Here is a 20327-nt window from a genome sequence, read left to right on the forward strand (position 1 = left end):
GGAGTAGGGGGTAAATATACACGGAGTATATCATGAGTCTTCCCATTGTACCCATGGACCCAGAGTAGCAAACTGGGGAGATTTTTTTCTAATGCCGGTACAACATTAGATGATATCCTTGCTGGCTGCTTGTTTTCATACTGCTTCGCCTTGTGATTGGATATGGGATATGTTTTATTTTGTTTCTTTCAGACATATTCAACAATGCCAGTTTTTAGAAATCTTGTTGATGCCGGGGCGGCATAGAATTTTATACCTATAATTCCACCTCAAAGGAAGTTCATTAGTTAAATAGAATATGATTTGTGGGTGTAGATTTCAAATGCACTAAAATTGTAAAATGTTCAACTAGTCTAAATTAAGCTCAAGGGTGCAAGATAATAGGAAATTTACAGCCCATCAATACCACGGGCAACAAGTTCATTAGGGGGAGCGAAGATCAATATTTTCCTAATAATACTAATGTACTACGAGAACTTCTCCTTCGCCGGGAGATTCACCACCCGGGGGAAAATCGATGCTCTTTGCGGCCTACGGTAGCTTTCCAACAGCAGCTCAGGGCCCTAAGATGTGGACCGAATCGAATCGGCTCACCGGCTGCCAGCAAGCAAATAATGCATTCATGTTCTCAATGGACAACTAAAGTAATCAATGGTTACGGTGCTGCTTCTTTCGTTCTCTTGGATCGTTTTCTCTTTGTTATCGGAAGCATAGTTTGGAATAGTTATTCCATAGGAGTTTCGTTTTTTTAGAGTAGCTTTTGTGATGGCTCAATTTTAATTGAGCCTAACGAGAGGTACAAGTTTTTTCCATTGCATTTTCTCCATGGGGATACAGAATTTTGGATCCCTGTTTTGTTTCAACAATACGTTGTAAGTTTCATGGCTTCAAAATTACGCTGCAATAAAGCCTTGAGCATTATTTTTTCAAACCATTATAAAAACCGTATTTGCTTGAAGATAAATAAACTAGCACGGAAGTAATATCGAAGCCATTGTTTATTCCAGAACTCCACTGTTATTCAAATTATATCCACCATATTTTATTGAAGCCCTTAATGGATTATCGTAAACACAATCAACGGTTTTGTTCACACTTTCCGTTGTAAAGATTCGCAGCGTTCCAGATCATAAAAAAGGGAAAACACTGAAAAAGACAAACAATCATGCAATCCATCCATTCACACTTTGCAGTAGCACGGAAACAGATCCGGCAAAAAAAAAAAAAACTGGTATGGGGGTAGTCAGCATCATAAAATGAGAATGCAACAACACCATCAAAATAAACACATATCAAACCAGAAATGCACAAAGACATTTGCACGAGCCCTCGGATTTTTCATTGTGACATAGACAAAAAAAATCTGCCTTTTTCCTTATCAATAATAATATTGTGTGTTTTGTCTTCTTGTCTGTGAAAAGAGGCTCGATCACAGAGATCACAGACAATTATTGCTCAGTTTTACAATTTTTTTAATCTAATGTCTTTGATTGACAGCTTAATTGAACATTTTTATTGGCGAAAAATCTTTTAGCCAAAACGTGCAAAAGGCTAAGTAGACCGTCTTTTTGTTGGTGGACTCAAGTGCAACCCCAACAACAAACACAATAGAACGTTGGAGTGTGTTGGTTTTTTAAAATATCAGCAAAATAAGAAAAAACTTCTTCGAAAAAAATTGCAGCAGCCTTTTTTTCCTCATTGAAGTGAAGCGTTGCGTTTCACTGCCAGTTGTAGCTGCCTTTTGTGTTCTTTTGCAAGTTTTCTCTGCCTCTCTCTCTCTCTCTTGGTTTGTCTGGCGATTTTATTCCATGTGCTGTGTTGTTTACTATTTATGCGAAAGTTTTTTTTTGTGGGCAAACAGAAATTTTCAATCATGCAACCAATCAATAATCAAGTATCGCCGACTGACTGAGTTTACCAACTTCAACTGCAAACAATGCTGCAGAAGTTTTCGGAAAAAATATTGAACTCCATGTTCGAGGTTTGTACGGAGGTTGTTGATTGAGGTAAAATAACCACTCTAAAATTATTGAGAGCAAGATAATACAAGAGGATTTTTCTGTTGGTTTTATTTCAGAAGACTGTAGGAAATGATATAAGTGTTTAGAATTATACATACAGTACCTAATTGAAATTGATCGTGTTACAAAAAAAAACACAGAAAATCAACTGCGAGCAGAGATGCCAATATGCCTGATTTTTCAGGGATTGCCTGATTTTTCGAGGCTCTGCCTGACAACCTGAAAAGCCATTGAATTTCCCTGATTTTTCAAAAAATGCCTGATTTTGCCTGATTTTTGCGAATGTGATGAAAAATGGGTAGTAAGGAACTAAATTAGGTACCATTGCTGAAGTTAAAAAGCGAAAATGTGGCTGAATGAAACCAATCGAAAGATTCCCATTAATTCATATCTTAAAAAGGGAATGAAAAGGAATCTTTCGGCTTTGATTCAGTAGAATTATGCAACCAAGTAGGCCAAAAAAAAAGGGTCATCACTTTTAAGGGAATTTCGGTTACTTATGTAGCCTGATTTTGCCTGATTTTTATTTCATCCAGTTCCATGATTTTTGAAAATATATGTTGGCAACCCTGACTGCGAGTCTGACATAATCATTCTGAAAACGATTGTTGTGACGAACGGACGTTGCAAAGATGTGAAGTGTTAATTTTTGATTATTTGTGGTGTTGTGAACATTGTGATTTGGAATTCTAATAAAAACGGGAGGTAAGATGGAAAAAAGGCTGGATCACTACAAAGACATATTTGTCATCTCAGGAAAATGTCTAAAGCTGATTCATGTAACTTTTAGTAATGAGTGTGTGCTCAATGTGCTCAATGTGCGTGTTAACACGTTTGTCGCCACGCTCATTTTGGTAGTTTTACTAGCCGGGCCCAATGAAATTCTCGGAGCGAGAAAGAAAAGAGTGAGAACTTCACCATTTGAAACGTGTGGCTATTGGTTATACTGAGCGGCTAACTTGCGTAAGAGAGCGTCACACGTTTTTGATGTGACGGGGCCTCCCAGGAACTACACCCGTCACACAAATATGGGTCCCTTGGCGACGAATGTGTTAAGCAAGTTTCAGAGAATGTACATATCTCAGATTTATGCTTGTTTAGATAAAACATACTCCCAGTACTCTCACCGATTATAAAAGCTATCTCCAACAAAGTGTTATCGAAGTTTTTCCAGGTTTGATGGAAGTTTTTCTCAAAAGAAAAACGAAAACTCTCAATGAATTTATACCTACTTTCTCTCTAGAAAACTTTAACGGAGTTTTATCACAGCTAAATGACAGCTTTTAGCATTTCTCTCAAAAGCAAATAAAAACACTCCATTATCATAATTGAAACTTGTCTCTCGTTTTCTGATGGCTTTTGATGTACTTCCTGATTTAATTCAGATGCCTTCAAGCTAGACTATTGAGTTGGAAATTATGATCATACAGTTTAAATTGGTCACTTATCTCGAAATGCATCATGTTCGTCAATCGTTTATAAAAACTAATCAGTAGATTTACGTTAAAATATACATGTATGGCGGCAAAACCATAGATTTTAAGGTTGAAAACAAAAATCTAAGTCAGGATTTTGCGATCCAGATTCCAATTTTTCTGAAAAGTACAATTCGAGTTTTAAATTTTAGAGCGGTGTAGATCACTTCTTGAAAATTCATTAGCCACGGCTAAGGATGCAACTGACTTGCCAACTGAGCTATATCAAAAGCCCGAAATTCATTCTTATTTCATCATATATTCCTTCAAATTCGTATAGGAGCCCTCCTTCCCTTTTTTTTTTTAAAAAAAGTACTCTTACAGTACAATAAATTGTTAAATTAGATCATGACTCGTCAATCAATGTGATAAATCATACCATTATGTAAAATTTAGTTAAGCAGCAAATCTTTTATAACTTTTTGGAAACAGTAGTTTTTCGATTTTATCACTGTTCGATTTAATAATACTCGCCAAATTCAGGCTCGATTTTATCACAATTATTGTTTCGATTTTATCACGCTTTTTTTAAAAAATCATTCAGAAATCATTTCCAGGACCTTAATTTTGTTTCAAAAGCGTAGAGCGACTTTGTTCATGTTATTTTTTATGTATTTGGTTATGGTATATATATATTGAATAATACGAAAAATCCATTGAACTGCTTACTTTAGTCATTTGGATTTTTAAAACACTTGTAATAATCGACATAATTATTTTATCTCGCGCTTATGCTAGCGTTGTTATGTCCGGACCAAAGGTAGGCCATTTTCGGATGAAAAAGACATCTAGTCTTGTTACCGTCCAAAACTTAAAGAGGGATTTTATTGGGCATCGATTAATTATTACAATTTTTCCCGCGTAAAAATTGTATAAAATCATAAAACAGGCAACACTTAATGAATAACAACAAAGACAAACGCTTCACAAAGTTGAAAAATAAAAGTGTGACGTTCGTTCATAGAGTGACCAAATTGTTGAAAATCAACAAGCGTTGTTAAAAAGTAAACTCTTAAAAAGTAAACTGTTTTGGTTATGCGAATCATATAAAGATTTGAGTGAATTTAAGCGTTTTTGAAAAAAAGATATGTGTCTCTGATTTGTTTGTTTAATTTTATTATTTGAAAGGGTGGCGTGCGCAATCCTGGTTGGACAACCTTTAGTATTGTCTGAATGGATAATTTTAGCAGAACAAAATGAAATTCTGTTACCTTTGCCTTAAAATGTGTAAAAAGGACTAAGATTTCTGTTTTTCTACTCATGAAAAGCACAGGATTATCTCCCCATAAAACAATATCGAGAAACACACTTAAAAAGTCTAAGTTTAGTAAATTTAAAAATATTTTTTGGAAAGGTAAACTTTTTTGTTAATCAAAGGTGTGAAGATTAAAATATTGAAATTTCAAATATGCAGAAGAAATTTTTTGATGCATTTTACTTTGCACTCTTTTTCAAAATCGACATAAGAGATAACAACTGTTAAATTTCCATACATACTAAACAATTCATTTCAGCTAGATGTGCCTACATTATCAAATTGATAATTTACATGGTTTTATTTAAAGAAAAAAATCTTAAAATTCCTAAAGATAAGAATAATTCGACCTAAAATAGAATCTTTGTGTTTAGTAATCTTTAATAACTAGGTACATCTTATGACCAAAATTTTTTTGATGCAAATCGTTTCCACCACTGAAAATACTATGAATTATTGATTAAAGACAATAAAATACTGTTTTCTACTTCAATTTTCAGTATCGCCAAATTAACGGTTTCGCCAAATTCACGGTGAAATAGAAAAACTACTGTATTGTTATAGTATACGGTTTTCTATATGGGAGCCAAAACCAAAACCGTAAAATAATTCGAGTTTTGTCATATTTTTGTTCATTTTGTATGGGAGCCCCTCATTATGAAAACAGAAAATAATATTTTAAATCATCTGATAACTTTAAAACTTGGATGTGTAGATCAAAATAGTTTAATAATTGTTCGAGTACTGTTTTCTTTTTTTTTTTTTTGTTTCGATTATAGTCGTTTTACCATCTTTATGTCATTCGCGACTTATATCAACGATGAAATTGGCGGACAAGTCATTGAAAAACTTATGCGGTACAACTGTTATCGATGTTTACTCTTGGGCTCGAACTCACGGACATCGGCTCAGAAAGCAACTGACTTGCCAACTGAGCTATATCACAAACCCGCACGAGTACTGTTAAATTTTATATGGATTTTACTTGGGACCCCCGCCCCCCCATTACAATAAATTATCTGAATATGTCGAAACACGTTCAACAATACAACAAATCGCATCATGGTGTTAAATTTGTATTGTATTAAATTTGATGGATATTGCATAAAAATGGTATAGGTTGTGACATACAATATGATAAATTTGTATGGGAGCTCTCTCTCAAGTCGAAAAGTTCTGAAAATAGTATAGAAACCATCCCCGATCCTGAAAACGATCATAAGCCAAATTTTAAGATAATCGGTCAAGTAGTTTCTGAGTCAATAGGGAACAGACAGACAGACAGACAAACATTCATTTTTATAAACAAAGATGAAATAAATATATGAGAAATGATAGAAATTAACATTTATATGAAAGAAATCAATAACCAATAAAAATAATTTTGTAAAAAAAAAACTTTTTTAAAACATAGTCGAGGTGGTCTGGTGACCAAACTGATTGTTTTTAGAAAATTTGGACACAACGCAATTCTACTTCAAAGTAAATCATAGGAGACAAAAGAATACGAAGCATTGAACGAACGAATTTCTTGGATTTTAAAAAATTTGGATCTAAAACGTCGCCAATGAATAAAATTGAAACATAAATCTCCAGTATAACGAAAAAAGCTGATGGCATTCAGCTTGAATTTGTTTTACTCAGATCATATAATTTCATATTTTACAATATTTACCAACATAAATGTGCATCATGTAAGCGAAACAAAAAATTTCAAAAAGTTCATATCATCAAAATATCTGGTGGGTGCTTAATATCAGTTGAATGGACATGTAAATGATTTTATGTGAAGAACGCTATGATTAAACTAGTTTAATTAAATAAAAAGACAAAATATTTATTAACTAAATGCTTATTGAATTTATCTGAATATTTCCAAAACTTTAATAAAATCAAATAGAACGATCGATATGGATATAACATAAGGTTGCCAGATTTTTTAAAGCAGGTATCCGGGCAATTTTATCTATGAAATTTATCAAATCTAGGATATTTTATCAAAACACCTGGAAAATCCAGGTATTTGATTTCAAAATTTTTGACCGAAATCTGGGAAATATCCGTGCAAATTTGGTCCAAACCTAGGAATTTCTCATCAAAAATATAAGAAAAGTTTAATTTTTTTTTCGTTTTCATTTACTAGCACCTTTTAAATCGTATTTAAGGCTTTAAAAAACCTTTCATGAAAAATATTATAAAACTTGCGAGAAAAATTTCGTTTTGCACACAAAAAAAATTCAAAACAGTCTGTTTTTAAAAGTTTGATTTGAGCGTGAGAACGAGAATAACCCAGGAAAAATTCGCGCTTTTCCAATGAAATCCGAGCAACCTGGCCGAAGTTCTCCCAAATTTTATACTAAATATTCAAGCAAGTATCAGAAATGATAACTTAGGTTGTTTACAATGGTGCTAAGAGTCGCAATTCAAACTGTATACTGAAAAGATTGTATAAAATGTCGTCTGAAGTCAGATTAAATTGGATATGATATTCGTCAAGTTTGTGAATTTTTTCATGGTTTTGCCCCCGCGCGGGCTTCAAGTGGTAAAATCATCCTAATGTTTTCACTGCAACTATCAGTGCATCCAGATGGCTGAAAATTAAATTGGAATTGAGTAATATTGACCTTTGAGCGAAGTGGAAAGTATTGTCGTTGGCAGCGAGGTTATATTTTTATCTATATCTTAAGTGTATCTCTTTCTGTTTCATTGTCATTCTCAATTTTCTCTTTGCCTTGTCACAGAAGATTGTACACTGATAAAATAGCAATGGCAAATATTAACATGAATTAAATGAGATAACTCTTATTGCGATACAGAGGTATCAAATTTCTATTTTATGATTTCATACTATTGATCTATACAGGTACGAACAGGGTTGACAATATTTTGTTTCCAAAATCAAGGACTGGAAAAAAGGATAGGATGGAATGACCATGTTTTTTGTCATCGAACCACATTTTCACTTCAGCGATGGTATCTAGTGCAGTTCCGTACAACCCATTTTTCATCAGATTTGCAAAAATCATTCAAAATCAGGCTTATTTTCAAAAATCAAGGAAATCCAATGGCTTATCAGGCTGTCAGGCTGAGCCTCAAAATATCAGGCAAATTCTGAAAAATTAGGCCCATCGGAATCTCTGGGTACGAACAATTGTGCGGTTTTCGTCACTTTAGAAAGAAATGAAATATATGTAAGTAATGAATGTAAGCCTCCACTTTGGTAGGAAAATGTTAATTTGTCAACTTTCATACGATCATTCAATGATTCATATGGAACGTATCTCAAAACAGCATAGAAATATAGCTACCAAAATGTTTGCTGGGTCTTCTCTGAAGATCTCATCTTTTCTGAAAGACTCATATTGAATGTTTTCTATTATATTTGATTCAAAAGTAAGATTTGAAACATGATTAGGGGAGATGGGGGCATAATGGCCACCTTAAGGAAAACGGTTATTCAACCATAGAAAATAGCTATAATATGGAGGTTACATTATTGTTTCGTGTTTAGGCACTTGAAAAGCCTATTCCCTAACGGGCTGAAACGTGAAAAACTAGATGAAAACGTTAAAAAATGCATTTTAAAAAATTTTGCCAAAAGCTGAAAACCAGCCACTGTGGAGGCATAATGAGAACCCCCCCTGAGGCAGTATGAGCACCATTAATCAGAGCAAGATTCGCGTTTTTGCCGGGGAATCTAGCAGCGAATTCAATTCGATGAAGTCAGGTGTGTCGTAGATTCATCAAACAAAGCAATAACAAAATAATCTAGGTCTGTTTGTAGAATACAAACAATTCACGCACGCTCATACATTAAGTGCTTTGTTCGGATGATGATGCTACTAGCCGTATAATGTAACAATAAAAAAATCGATCATGAATTGTGAATGGAAAAAAATCACCTCGAACAGAAATCTAACTCTAGTCTTTTGATTACCTCTCCGACACCTTACCAATAGGCTAAATTGTCGGATGAAAACTAGTCAAGGTGTGGCGCTATAAATCAATTTTAATTCGCTGCTAGATTCTACGGCAGAAAATGCTCATTATGCCTCGATAATATGGTGCTCTATATGCCCCTAGTCAACAAATTTAAGTAAAAACGTGTTTTAAAATTGATAAAAGTGAAAAATCAAAAATTTTTTGATGGTAAAAATTGAGAAACAATGTGTACATCATGTTGCAGTGCGTACATTATAGATCAAGGTTATTTTAAGATCATAAGAGCTTATTTCGTGGTGCTCAAAAATTATAATATTTTCGTAACTTGAGAACCAAGCTAGTTTTTTTCAAATATCTCTGTAAAGATGATAAGGAGATTCCTTTTTTTGTGAAAAATTAATACTATAGGAAGTACGAAACAAATCCTCATGAAAATTTATTTAAGAAAATACGCACTTTCGTAGAAAAGCGTAGTTCTCATTATGCCTCGGGTGCTCGTTATGCCCTCATCTTCCCTATAAACCTTAAAATAAGATCAATACGGAATAACTTCAAATACTCTCACATTCGTAATTCATAATGCACTAAATGGTTTCATTTTATCAAATGGTACAGACAAAATTCTTCGTAGTTAAAATTGGTTTGAAGATCAGAAAGACAATCTCCCACCAAATTGATTTATTTTATTAATTCTCAAAACTTTTGGCATAAATATAAAACGGAATTTTATTGACATATGGTATCAATTTTAGTTATTTTTTATATAGTTCAAAAATCTTTTAAAATTAAGGGTCTCCTCAAAACGAAAAACATTTGAATAAATTTATCTGTTGAAAAAATGTCATATTTAATCCCTGTTTCTTATCTTATGTATTTATAATCATTAAAAATAATATAAGAGTCATTCCTAGTACTACAAAACTATGCTTTTGGACGAGCAACCGTCCGTTAAAAAAAATTACAACAATTTCATGCCCAGTCGCGGATCATTAGCGAAAGTAACTTATTGGCACTCGCCCAGGAAGTCGAAAACTACCTGCTGCACTCATCCGCTAACCGATTGAATTCCTTCATGGTTTCGGATGTTCATTCACTTCCACCCACATACCATACTAAAGTTTCTCTCCATGTTATTTTGGTTCCATTGCAGGTGAAATGCATCGCCCGGCTGTTCGACCTGTACGAGCGTTCCGTAGTAGGAGTGGCCGAGGAAAACTACCCCCAGGTTCGGGTTCTCTCCAACAGCGACAACGGAGTGCACTTTTCCTTCATGAGCGATAAGGACGAAGGTGAGTCGGGATTCTTCCTTACCTTCAGTTTTTGGGTTCTGGGGTGCTGCCTAGTGGATTTAAAAGCTATAATGGGGGGTTGTAAATCATCGCTGATATGGCGTGTTGCACTTTTTATGGCCCTTTTATTTTCGAAGTTAGTCTGTGCGGTAACCTTCTTTGTAGGTAGAAGGTAGAAAGTGGAAAAGCACATTGGATTTTATTGCATCGAGATCGATGCACTGATTGAAACGAAGGTTCGACCTGAGCATGGTTTTGAATGTTGTGTAGAATAGACTTTCTGATATAAGGCAAATTGGTTACATATAACTTAATGCTGTTGCCTATTCAACTATTAATATTTAAACTTTTTAAGGCCTTTTGGAATAATGAACTCTTTTTTAGGTTTTTTTTTTAAACGTACACAAACACATACAGGATATCAATGAAACTTGATGTTTCCTCGAAGAGATTCCTTTTTTTTTAACTCTAAGCGTACATTTTTCGAGGATATGATGGCTAGCACCTTACAAATGCTAAAACCACCAACCCACAGAAAGTGTACTATGTATGCCGTGACCGGGATTCGATCTCATACCCGCTGGCTTAGAAAACTTGAAAGCTATCCTCTACGCCATGGGCTGCGGCTTTGGAAAATGTTTTTGAAAACAATTTCACCGAAATTTAAGCTATGTTGAACGATAATAAACATTTTTAGATCCAAACACAAACAAAAATTATTATTCTCCGACAGACAGACATACAGTCATTTTTGTATATTTAGATACCGTCAAGACCGGATTAAGCCATCGGGGGCCCTTATGAATCCAATTTATTTTCATATGCTGTCGCAGAGAACACAATATTTTGAAAATTCACAGAAACTGTAAAGAGTTCGTTATATTTCCTTCAAATAACCATTATGTCTGATATCTTCAAACAATAATTGTTAATCCACCATGTGCAAACATTGCGGAAGAATAAAGCAACTAAGCGAAAATGTAAAAATATAATAATGATAATAATTTATTTAATAACTCTATCACCACTTAAAAAATCTCTAGATTGGAAAAAAAAAACATTTGTCCATCAGTAGGTATGAGCTTCATCGATATCAGAATAATTATTTCTCTCATGACTATTTTGAAGTACTTCAGCCATAGTATCTAAAATTAAAAAAAAAATGACAGAAATTAATATAAATTCCATGGAAATACAGACAGTTCAAGAATAATTTTTGTTTGGTAAAGTTTTTTTTTGTCAATTAGTTTGTAAGTACTATGTACAAATCATATTTCGAGCGATAATTCAAGATCAAATTCATTGCTATAAATTTTTCCACAATAGAGTTATTTTGAAATCGGATTTTATTTAGACCCACAATTCAAATAAGTTGAGTAATTTTCAAATCGGATTTAATTCAGACCTACAACTCAAAGTTTAAAATAAAAATTGTACTAGGTATCAAATTACAAATGAAATTCAAATTCAAAATTGGCAATCAAAGTTACAATTAGAGGAAAGCAGGTATTATAATTTTATAATTTCAATCCAATTCTTTATTTCATTTTCATATCTATAAAACACAATAAAATCGTGTTCATGTAATGAGTTGAAATTTTAAAATGTCATGCAAAAAAAAAAGAAAATCATTCATTAATTAAGGAATAAAAATGTTCTAAAAAAATAACAAGAAGCCTTTCTTAAAAGTTCTTCTAAATGTGACACAAGTTACCTACCTTCAAATACATTAATTTATCATGGAAATTAAATTTTCAAGACACAGAATCGTAAATTTGGAAGAAAATGAGATTGAATTTAGAGAATCGCTCAATGAAATTCGCAATAGACCTATGAGAGGGTATCGTTAGAAAATGTTTGATTCATCTACGCATCTTTAACTTCTTCGTGCTCGTGAATCAGTTTCCATGAAAATCGTCTTCAAGTTGTTCGAGTTGTGTCCCATTTCTAGTTGATTTTGTATGGGAGCCCCCTTTCCAAAAAGTGAGATTCTTGAAACTATGCTACAAACCATCTCTGGCCCGAAAAACCCTTCGGATACCAAATTTCACTTCATTCCGACCGTCCGTTTATACGTGATGGTGTTTCAAAGAAAACGCCTCCATTTTTATATATAAGAAGATATGCTGAATCCAGGGTTTTTCCTTTAGTAGAGTATAACTTAAAATAAAAAATACATCAGAATCAAAAGTACAAAATTTGGGCTTCATCAGTTGGAAAAGTTCGATTTAATCCTTTGATTCAAATTGGAATAAAAATTCAAAAGCGAACTCAGTTTTGTCGATTGATATAGTCAACTACAGCTATTTTTTTTTCTCACAATTAAAAGGACGTAGAGTGTAGAAATCAACGAAAGTTTCAATAATGATAGAAAAATTAAGACAAATTTTGCATAATTTATACTCATACTTGTGCTTACAAAGTGAGCATTCAGATGAATGCTTAAGATTTCCTTGTTTTATTAATTTCATTCCCGATACAGCCTGAGATAAATTACGATTTAAAAGTATTTTTTACACACTATCTTCATAATTTTCCTGCAAAAACTGTCAATGTTTATATTTTTTAAATTTTGACAAATGTTGGAAAAAGTAAATCAATCCTCCTTAAATATCGTTATTATTTTTTTTTTTCATGAGGAGAAATTCACCGGAGATTCACCGCAATAATTCGGACATCCCAGGTTTTCAAAGTAAAGTGACAAATAAAGCAAATAAAGGTCTAAATAAGGCTCAAACTTTCTGTGCTTGTTTTATCCAAGTTGTTTTTGTTTTGAGAGTTTGAAAAGAGATTTGAATGCTGCTTTCGTGTTTCCATTAAAAATGGGGGAGTTTTGGGGGAAGTTTTTTCCTTTCTTCTAGATTTTTTTTCCAAATTATCATCAAATTCTGCAGAGATTTTTCCGGATTTTATGTTGAAAAATTTTAAATAAAACGCCTAGATATTGCAGGTATTCTACAGATTTGTTCAGCCAAAAAATTGTAAAAAAAATCTATTATGCTAACTCCAGGGGCCCCTTATCTTATAAAATAATAAAAGTATTCTCTAACCTGTTTTAAACATTATATTCCGATTTTCATATTCTTTCATTGTTCCCTAGAACTAGCATTATGATAAATGTAATGTTTAAATTAAAAAAAAAAATTCGGGTGTCCACCTTAGCACGGGACCCGCGTCAATTCTCCTTAATACGGCGTTGATAGCATCCAAAATTTCGTTAAGTTTTCTATTTTTGTGTATTCTAAAACTTTATTGAACAACAGCTCAATTTCTTGAAACGAAGAAGTAAGAGTTTCCCTTTTTTTCATTGTAGACTTTAAATTATTTTGGTGCTTTCAAGTAAGCAAATGTTTTGAAGACACTTAAGAGCTAAAATAAAAGACAAAGGACCTAAAAACAAAAGTTCCACTTATTGTCCTTTCTGAAAAGGAGTTTTCATACATGTTAATTTCGGCATAAGTCAAGATCAAGCAAATGACTTCATATTTGGCATGTGAATGTATTAACGAAAAAAATTGTGTGAAATTTTCAGATTAAAAACATTGGTTGAAATTGTTTTAGGATGAGATTTTAAGAAATATTATTGCGCTTTTCTTCTCGCGCTAGAGTTTTCAAACAAAAATTTCGTCAATCTCAAATTTCGCTCTACGATTTCATACTTTTTCTCTTACCGTCGTATTCGTACAACACTTGAATACGAGAACTAACAAATCAAAGAAATCATGTCATAACCAACAAAAACAATCAAAATAATTCAAAATGTAAAGGAGGTTTACTTCGAGCGGAATTTTATTAATGGTTACTCTTGAAGCATTTAATTGTGAAATTTGGTTTTGGAATAAACTTCTTTTCTAGATTCAACGAGACGTTGAAATCTTTAACTAGGAAAATTTTCAGGAATGACTGTCAGACATCATCCTATCAATCAATATACTGTATTGAAAGTTGTGAGTTTAAATTCAATTGTGCTTAAAACAGAGCTTTTTTTCAATTTTCCTATTTTTCTAGCATCAAGTATTTAAAAGTGTTCTGAAATCATGGTTATGATTGTGTTTGAGTCAAAGAGAAACGCGAAATGGAGATAGTGATGGTGATGGTGGCGGGAGACCGTTTCCAACAGGCGCGTTGAAGCCATGTAACGTTAATAAAAATAACGAATAATTTTAATAGCTAGAAGAATAATCTTACTTATTTTCAAAACTTAAATGTAAGGTAATATTTAACAAATTTCTTAAAAATTCCTTTAGCAACGGGCCAAGAAATGGCTTGAAAAAAAAAATAGCCTAGGTTTTGGTCTTAATATTGTTTGTCTGTCTGTCTTGTCTGTCTCTTGATTCGGTTTCACACCATTTCTTGCTACCTTGGACAATTTTTTTAACCCGAAATATTTCGTAGTCTACCCTAGCAACCAAAAGTCACATATTCACTAAAATAAAGGCTTTGAAAGTCACCTAAAAGGTGTCTTAGATGAAATTGCCACACTATGAAATTGCACTAACTTTTCACCGTTGGGTAGAATTTAATGAAAATTTGGGTGGATTGAGTTCACAGTGCATTGTTTACATCCTGCAAGTTTTATAATCATGTGATCAAAACCCGCGGTAATGGAGTCGAAAGAACAGCTCGTCCATAATAAAACCTTGCGCATTTATCACGAGAACGGATCTCTCGCATCGCTAAAACGTTGGGAATCGTGAATTCCACGGTAACGCGAGTGATTAAGCGGTTCGAGGAACGATTGATCACCGACCGGAAGCCCAGAAATGAAGAAAAAAGTACTCCGTACGACATCAAAAACCACAACCGCATAGTTGGGGCTTTCAATCGAAACGAAACGCCTCTGTTCGGTATGTGGCTAAGAAGCTGCACCTAAGCCGAAGTTTTGTGCAGAAGGCCAAAACTAAGGCTGGGCGTTGAATGTTCGAGGTACAAAAAGGTCCCTTATCGCTACGAGAAGCAGAACAAGTCCACCAAAACCCGTGCCAAGAAGTTGTATCTCATCGTTCTGACGAAAGTTGAATGCTACATCATGGACGACAAAACATATGTGAAGGCCGACTTCAAACAGATCCCCAGCAACCTGTGTTCCGGAGTATGTCTTCACTCAAATGATGTCCAAATTTGCGAATAAATTCCTGGTTTGGCAAGCCATCTACACGTGCGGGAAGCGGAGTGCACCTTTCGTGGCCCAGAACACGTGTACGGACTGGTGTACACGAAAGAGTGCCTCCAGAAGCGGCTGCTTCCTCTCCTGAAGGCCCACAACGTCCCAACAATCTTCTGGCTGTATTTGGCCTACACAGCAAAAATTAAATCGTGTAATTTTCTATCTATTACGCTGCAAATTATGGGACCATCGCTTAAGATATAAATTTGTGTGCTTGTTTCAAATTACATCGTCACATGTAAAATCTATAGCATCGCACAATGTAAATTTAGATAAGATGATGGATTCCATTTACATCGTTTGAAATGTAATTTTTCCTGCGTGACGGTGCTTATTTGGGTGTTAGCTGAAGAGGTAAGGATTTGCTGTTTTCAACATAAGAAAATTTATTGATATACATTTTCATTGCATTTTTGTTTCTGTTTATTGCATAATTTCTCATTTCTATTTCGAAGTAACTTGTCCATAAACATTAACTTCACTTTACACTTGCTGTGAAAACTTGCTAGTTTCAGATTCGGATTTTGTATTGAACTAACTTAAGTCCTGGTTGAATGTTGAAGGTAACTTGAACTCCATTAGAGAAGCTCCGGAGCTCATCAAAGCTGGTGGCTTGAAATGTAGCTTGGCTCTGCTGAGTATCGGCTCCAACAGCTGCTCGCGCTCTGCGCCTCAAAGCTGGTCCAATTGCATTCCCACAATAAGTGAATTTCCGAAAGCTGCGCTTGTTCTTGAAGCCCTTGTCAACAATGACGACGGTCAGGATTTCGGAAATTCGGAATAATTGTCAATAGATAGACCGGAAGCCAACTAAATCGAACACAACGTAGACAAATCTGGAGAAAAAATAATAATCAGACAACAGCAGGCAACGAAACAAATTAACTTGTACTTACCGGAGCAAATAATTTTCCGACCAAAACACTTTTTTATCTCTCGTTTTCCGTGGTTAGGGCCAGAATTAGCACAATACAAATTAAAAAATCACAGTAGATACATTAAATGTGGTACAAAAACAATTACGAAATAAACAAAATAATCTTGACACAAACCAAAAATAGAAACGCGACCGACGACTGGACTATATGGACTATAAATAAAATACGAGTAAAATGGTTAAAATTAAGTTTTATAGTAAATTTTTAGGCAATCGGATGAAAACTCGAATTTTGCGAATGAATTTTGTGTGTGACGATTGCTAGCTGGCAGTCTATTTGAGCAAGAGCAAGTGGAGTGATCATTCTTATGAGATATTTGTAGAAAATGTAGGAAAAAAGCAATTGAGCACTAAATTGAACAAATCTAGGCCAATATTGGAATCCGGCGCGTGGCGTCATGGTGGCACTATATACCGAACATAGAAAATAACCAAGAGAAGGTGATATGAACCGATGCCAAGTGTGTAATTTAGGTAGAGAAAAAATATTTAGCTCATATTACGATTTTTTGAAGCTGAATTAAAAGGCCGCTGGAAGCTTAACAGATTGTCACTAAGATTTGTTTGGAACTTGAAAATATAAATAAGAACATAAATTTTGAGCTGCATAGAACGTACTTTATATCAATGATGGGGCTGAGTAAGCTTTTTTGTACCTGTTTTACAGAACTTTTGGTTGCTTGGGTAGTATAGATGCGGCTTAAAACCACGGATGTAATTTTGTTAAACAATGTCACATTGCAAAGTTGTCAACTGTACATGAAAACAAATGATCCAAGAACGTTCAGAACAAGGTGAGAAAATGGTTCATGTATTTTTTTTTTTTGACAAATTAATCGCAAGCGGATATTGTTATTCAGGAAAATCACAAAAAACCGTTTCAGAAAATAAGAATCAAACATGTTTGTATTGCAATTAAATATTCAAGTAGCAACTCTCTCTGAGAAGAGGTTAAATAATTTAAGGTAATGCTTCAAAAGATCTTACAACCGGTCACACTGGTCTCTCCTCCACAAAAATAGTGATTCGAATCAGTCTTTTTCACTAGTTTCAAATTTGTTTTCTTTTTTAATTCCAACATGAGAACTTAGATTGGTAGTCATAACTTGATTGAAAGTGGCTCCAGAGAGTATTTGCTTAAATTTTGTTTTGTGAAAATGAACAAAATCGCGTTTTTAAATAAATTTTCATCATGAGAGCATAGGTCGGTAGTCATACTCATAATTGGCTTAATAGTGGCTCCAGATGGTATTTGCTGATTTTTTTGTGTGAAAATGGGTAAAATCGATTTTTTTTAAATTTTCAACATAAAAGCTTAGGTTGGTTGTCATAATTTACTTAATAGTGGCTCCAGAGAGTATTTGCTTAATTTTTGTGTGTGAAAATGGGTACAATCTATTCTGTTTCAATTTCAACATGAGAGCTTCGGTTAGTAGTCACAATTGCCTTAATAGTGGCTCCGGAGAGTTTTTGTTTAAAATCGATTGAGTGGATCTATTTAGTGGATTATTTGGATAACAAGCTCGAAAGCTTCTTAAACAATTTATACAATTGGAATTTGTGTTGCCAAATGATCATGTTTTAGATCGTGAATTGATTTTCAGGTGCGTTTTATTCAAAAACGTTAATTTATTTTAAATCCTTTGCCCAATACATGGCTCGTTTTTTCCTAGTGTTACATTAGAAACAATATTTTATTTCATGATACATCACATTCTGGGCAGAAATTATAAGATAATGATTGTTTATAAAATACAAAAAGGTATCAAGCACTCCAAACTGAAATTATTTCCCCTATCGTTCAAAGACAGCTACAGCAATTAAATTCCGATATTTTTGTTTCTCTTCCCCATTTGCAGCCACATCGTCATCGGCGTCCGTTCATCAGCTGAAGCTGTCACTGTGGTTGTCCAGTCTGGTTCGAAGCTTTCTGCCGCGCTGCTGGACGTGGTCTTCATCCTTGATGGTCCGGAACAGTGAACTGGAACTGGACACCGGTCAGAAGCAGAACGACGACGACGACGGTTCTTCAGAAACAAGCTTTGCCGGAATGACAGTACCATGGCTGGTGTTGTTGTTGTTCTGTGGCATCAGCATCAGTGGTAGGATCTTGTCTATCTTGTTAGCTGTTCCGGTTCTGGGAATGCCATCGGGAATGCTACTCCGGATGACTTCCTAACGGGGTAACCAACTATTGGCCGCGGGATCCGGGGAATCGGAATTGGGACAAGATTGCGGTGCGGTCATTACGATATTGTGTACAGTTTCAGTTTCGGTCTGCTTTCTGATGGAGGTACCGTTGAAATTAGTTTCATTTGCGGTTTTGCGATCCAGATCCATTTTGCCGAGTCGGAACATATGATATCTATACCAAAGCAGCCAAAATGTGGATGGAATAAATGGGATAGCTGTAGGGAAGATGCCTAAACCAAAAAAACTAAAGCGGGAAAGTGAAATTATTTTAATACAATTTGAACGAGATTATGCTCAGTAATGATTTGACGAAGAAAGCTGGAAGTAAAAAGAGTGTGGAACCTTCGAAAAGATATAGAAAGCGAAATTATTTTTTGTATGGAAAAAACACTACTTCATAAGATTCAACCGGTAGATATAATAAAAACTCTTTATCGTAAGCTTCAATTAGCCTATGAAAGATTCACTAGAACAATACTGTTAGAATATTAATGAAAGAGTATGGAGGCGAATGAAAGTCGATTAAGAAAAGATAACATAGACGAAAAGGAAACCAAAAAACCAAACTTCTAAAGTGAGCTGTATTTTAAAGAAGGCTGTATCCCGGTAAAGCTAATGGAGTGATCGGATCAGCATTGAATTAAGCTTCTAGGTTAATTTGTTCTAAGATATCCGAAAACTAAAAATCGGTCACAGGAGTAAATCACAAAGCCATGATTCAACGAAGAAATGCAATCAGTTGTCAGTCACACATACATACATTTTGAAAAAGAAAATTAAGGGTCATAGTAAGAAAAACAAAAATAAAAGAAAAGTGTGTATAAAATGGAAGCAAACTAGATATACCTTACTCTGCAAAACCAAATGTGAAGAATGTGATGAAATGAATAAATGAGCTGTCACGAAGCCGAAAAGAATTCTGTTGTATATTTGAGGAGTCTCTATTATGGAATAAATATATAAAAATGCATTCTGCAATAAATTGCTGCGTTGTCTAATCCACATATTTTCCGAAACGTTCCAACCACAAACTGTCGAATTTACCCCGAATCGGGTTAAAGTTCCTTCCAGGAAAGCTTTAATGTTTTGAATCGATGATATCCTTTTTCGAACAGAACCACTTCGAAGCTATGTATGAAGCTCATCATCGACAGACCCATAAAAAAGTGATGCTCATTTCCGCCATTTCAATCGTGAAGCACCGACTGCAATCGAGTGAGGGCGCAGAATTTATGGGCACGCATAAAATATGATGGCGCGGTGACGACGACGATGATGATGGTGATGATCGTTCACCTACATATCCCATGTTTATGTTTGTGGTGACGCGTCTATACATATCTACATACTTATATGTAGTATTCCATGGAAACGTTTGGCTTACTTACAAACATACGTACAAAATCAATATGTTTGATAATCATTCGCTGTGAATGTTTTATCAATTGAAGGGCAAACACTTACCCCAGGGGGAAAAAGAGGTTTTGATTTTTTTTCGGCTTACAACAAAGTCTGCCCGATTTGTTTGGATCCGAACGCGTTTAAATCGAGACATCAAAGAGATTTTCAATGCCCGAAAACATATTTCGCTTTCAAAACTGTTTAGAAGCTAAACCATAATAATTCTGAACTATTTCTTAAGATTGTCATTTTTTGTAATTTTTGTAATATTTTGTAATTTATGTAGTTTTGGGCATTTTCCTCGTTTGTGTTTTTCGCGAAAGAAAAATCGACGAGTTTCAAAGAATTAGAAAGACAATTCTGCCGGTTTCGGTTTTTTCGTGTGTTTCTTAAGTGTTTTTAAAATCATATTCCGAAAAAGGATGGGCAGTGTTCGAGCTATGTTTCCGTGGAATACCCTGTCTCGGGGAAGTGATAAATAAGTGCCATTTTCTATCAGCAGTTTTTTTCTTCTCCGAGGCAGCTGAGTAGAGAGGGACGTACTACGCCCTCCCAAAAAGGGCTGTGGACCGACCAAAAAGGGCTGCGACGAAACATGAGCCATATCATACGGTTTGAGCAGAACGGTTCGAGTATCCAAGTTTAAG

At 34.5% G+C, this 20327-nt stretch overlaps 1 protein-coding gene across 1 annotated transcript in view; it reads left to right on the forward strand.

Annotated features, from left to right (window-relative positions):
* The window catches only part of LOC129740157 (uncharacterized), a 341832-nt gene extending 322571 nt beyond the window's left edge, over positions 1-19261 (forward strand). Inside the window, exons 6-7 of the mRNA XM_055731769.1 lie at positions 9844-9982; positions 17946-19261. Of these exons, the coding sequence (XP_055587744.1) occupies positions 9844-9982; positions 17946-18265 (459 nt within the window). The 3' untranslated portion in view covers positions 18266-19261. The remainder of the gene's footprint in view (positions 1-9843; positions 9983-17945) is intronic.
* The last annotated feature ends 1066 nt before the right edge of the window (positions 19262-20327 follow it).

The sequence above is a fragment of the Uranotaenia lowii genome, chromosome 1, assembly GCF_029784155.1.
Source record: "Uranotaenia lowii strain MFRU-FL chromosome 1, ASM2978415v1, whole genome shotgun sequence".
NCBI lineage: Eukaryota > Metazoa > Arthropoda > Insecta > Diptera > Culicidae > Uranotaenia > Uranotaenia lowii.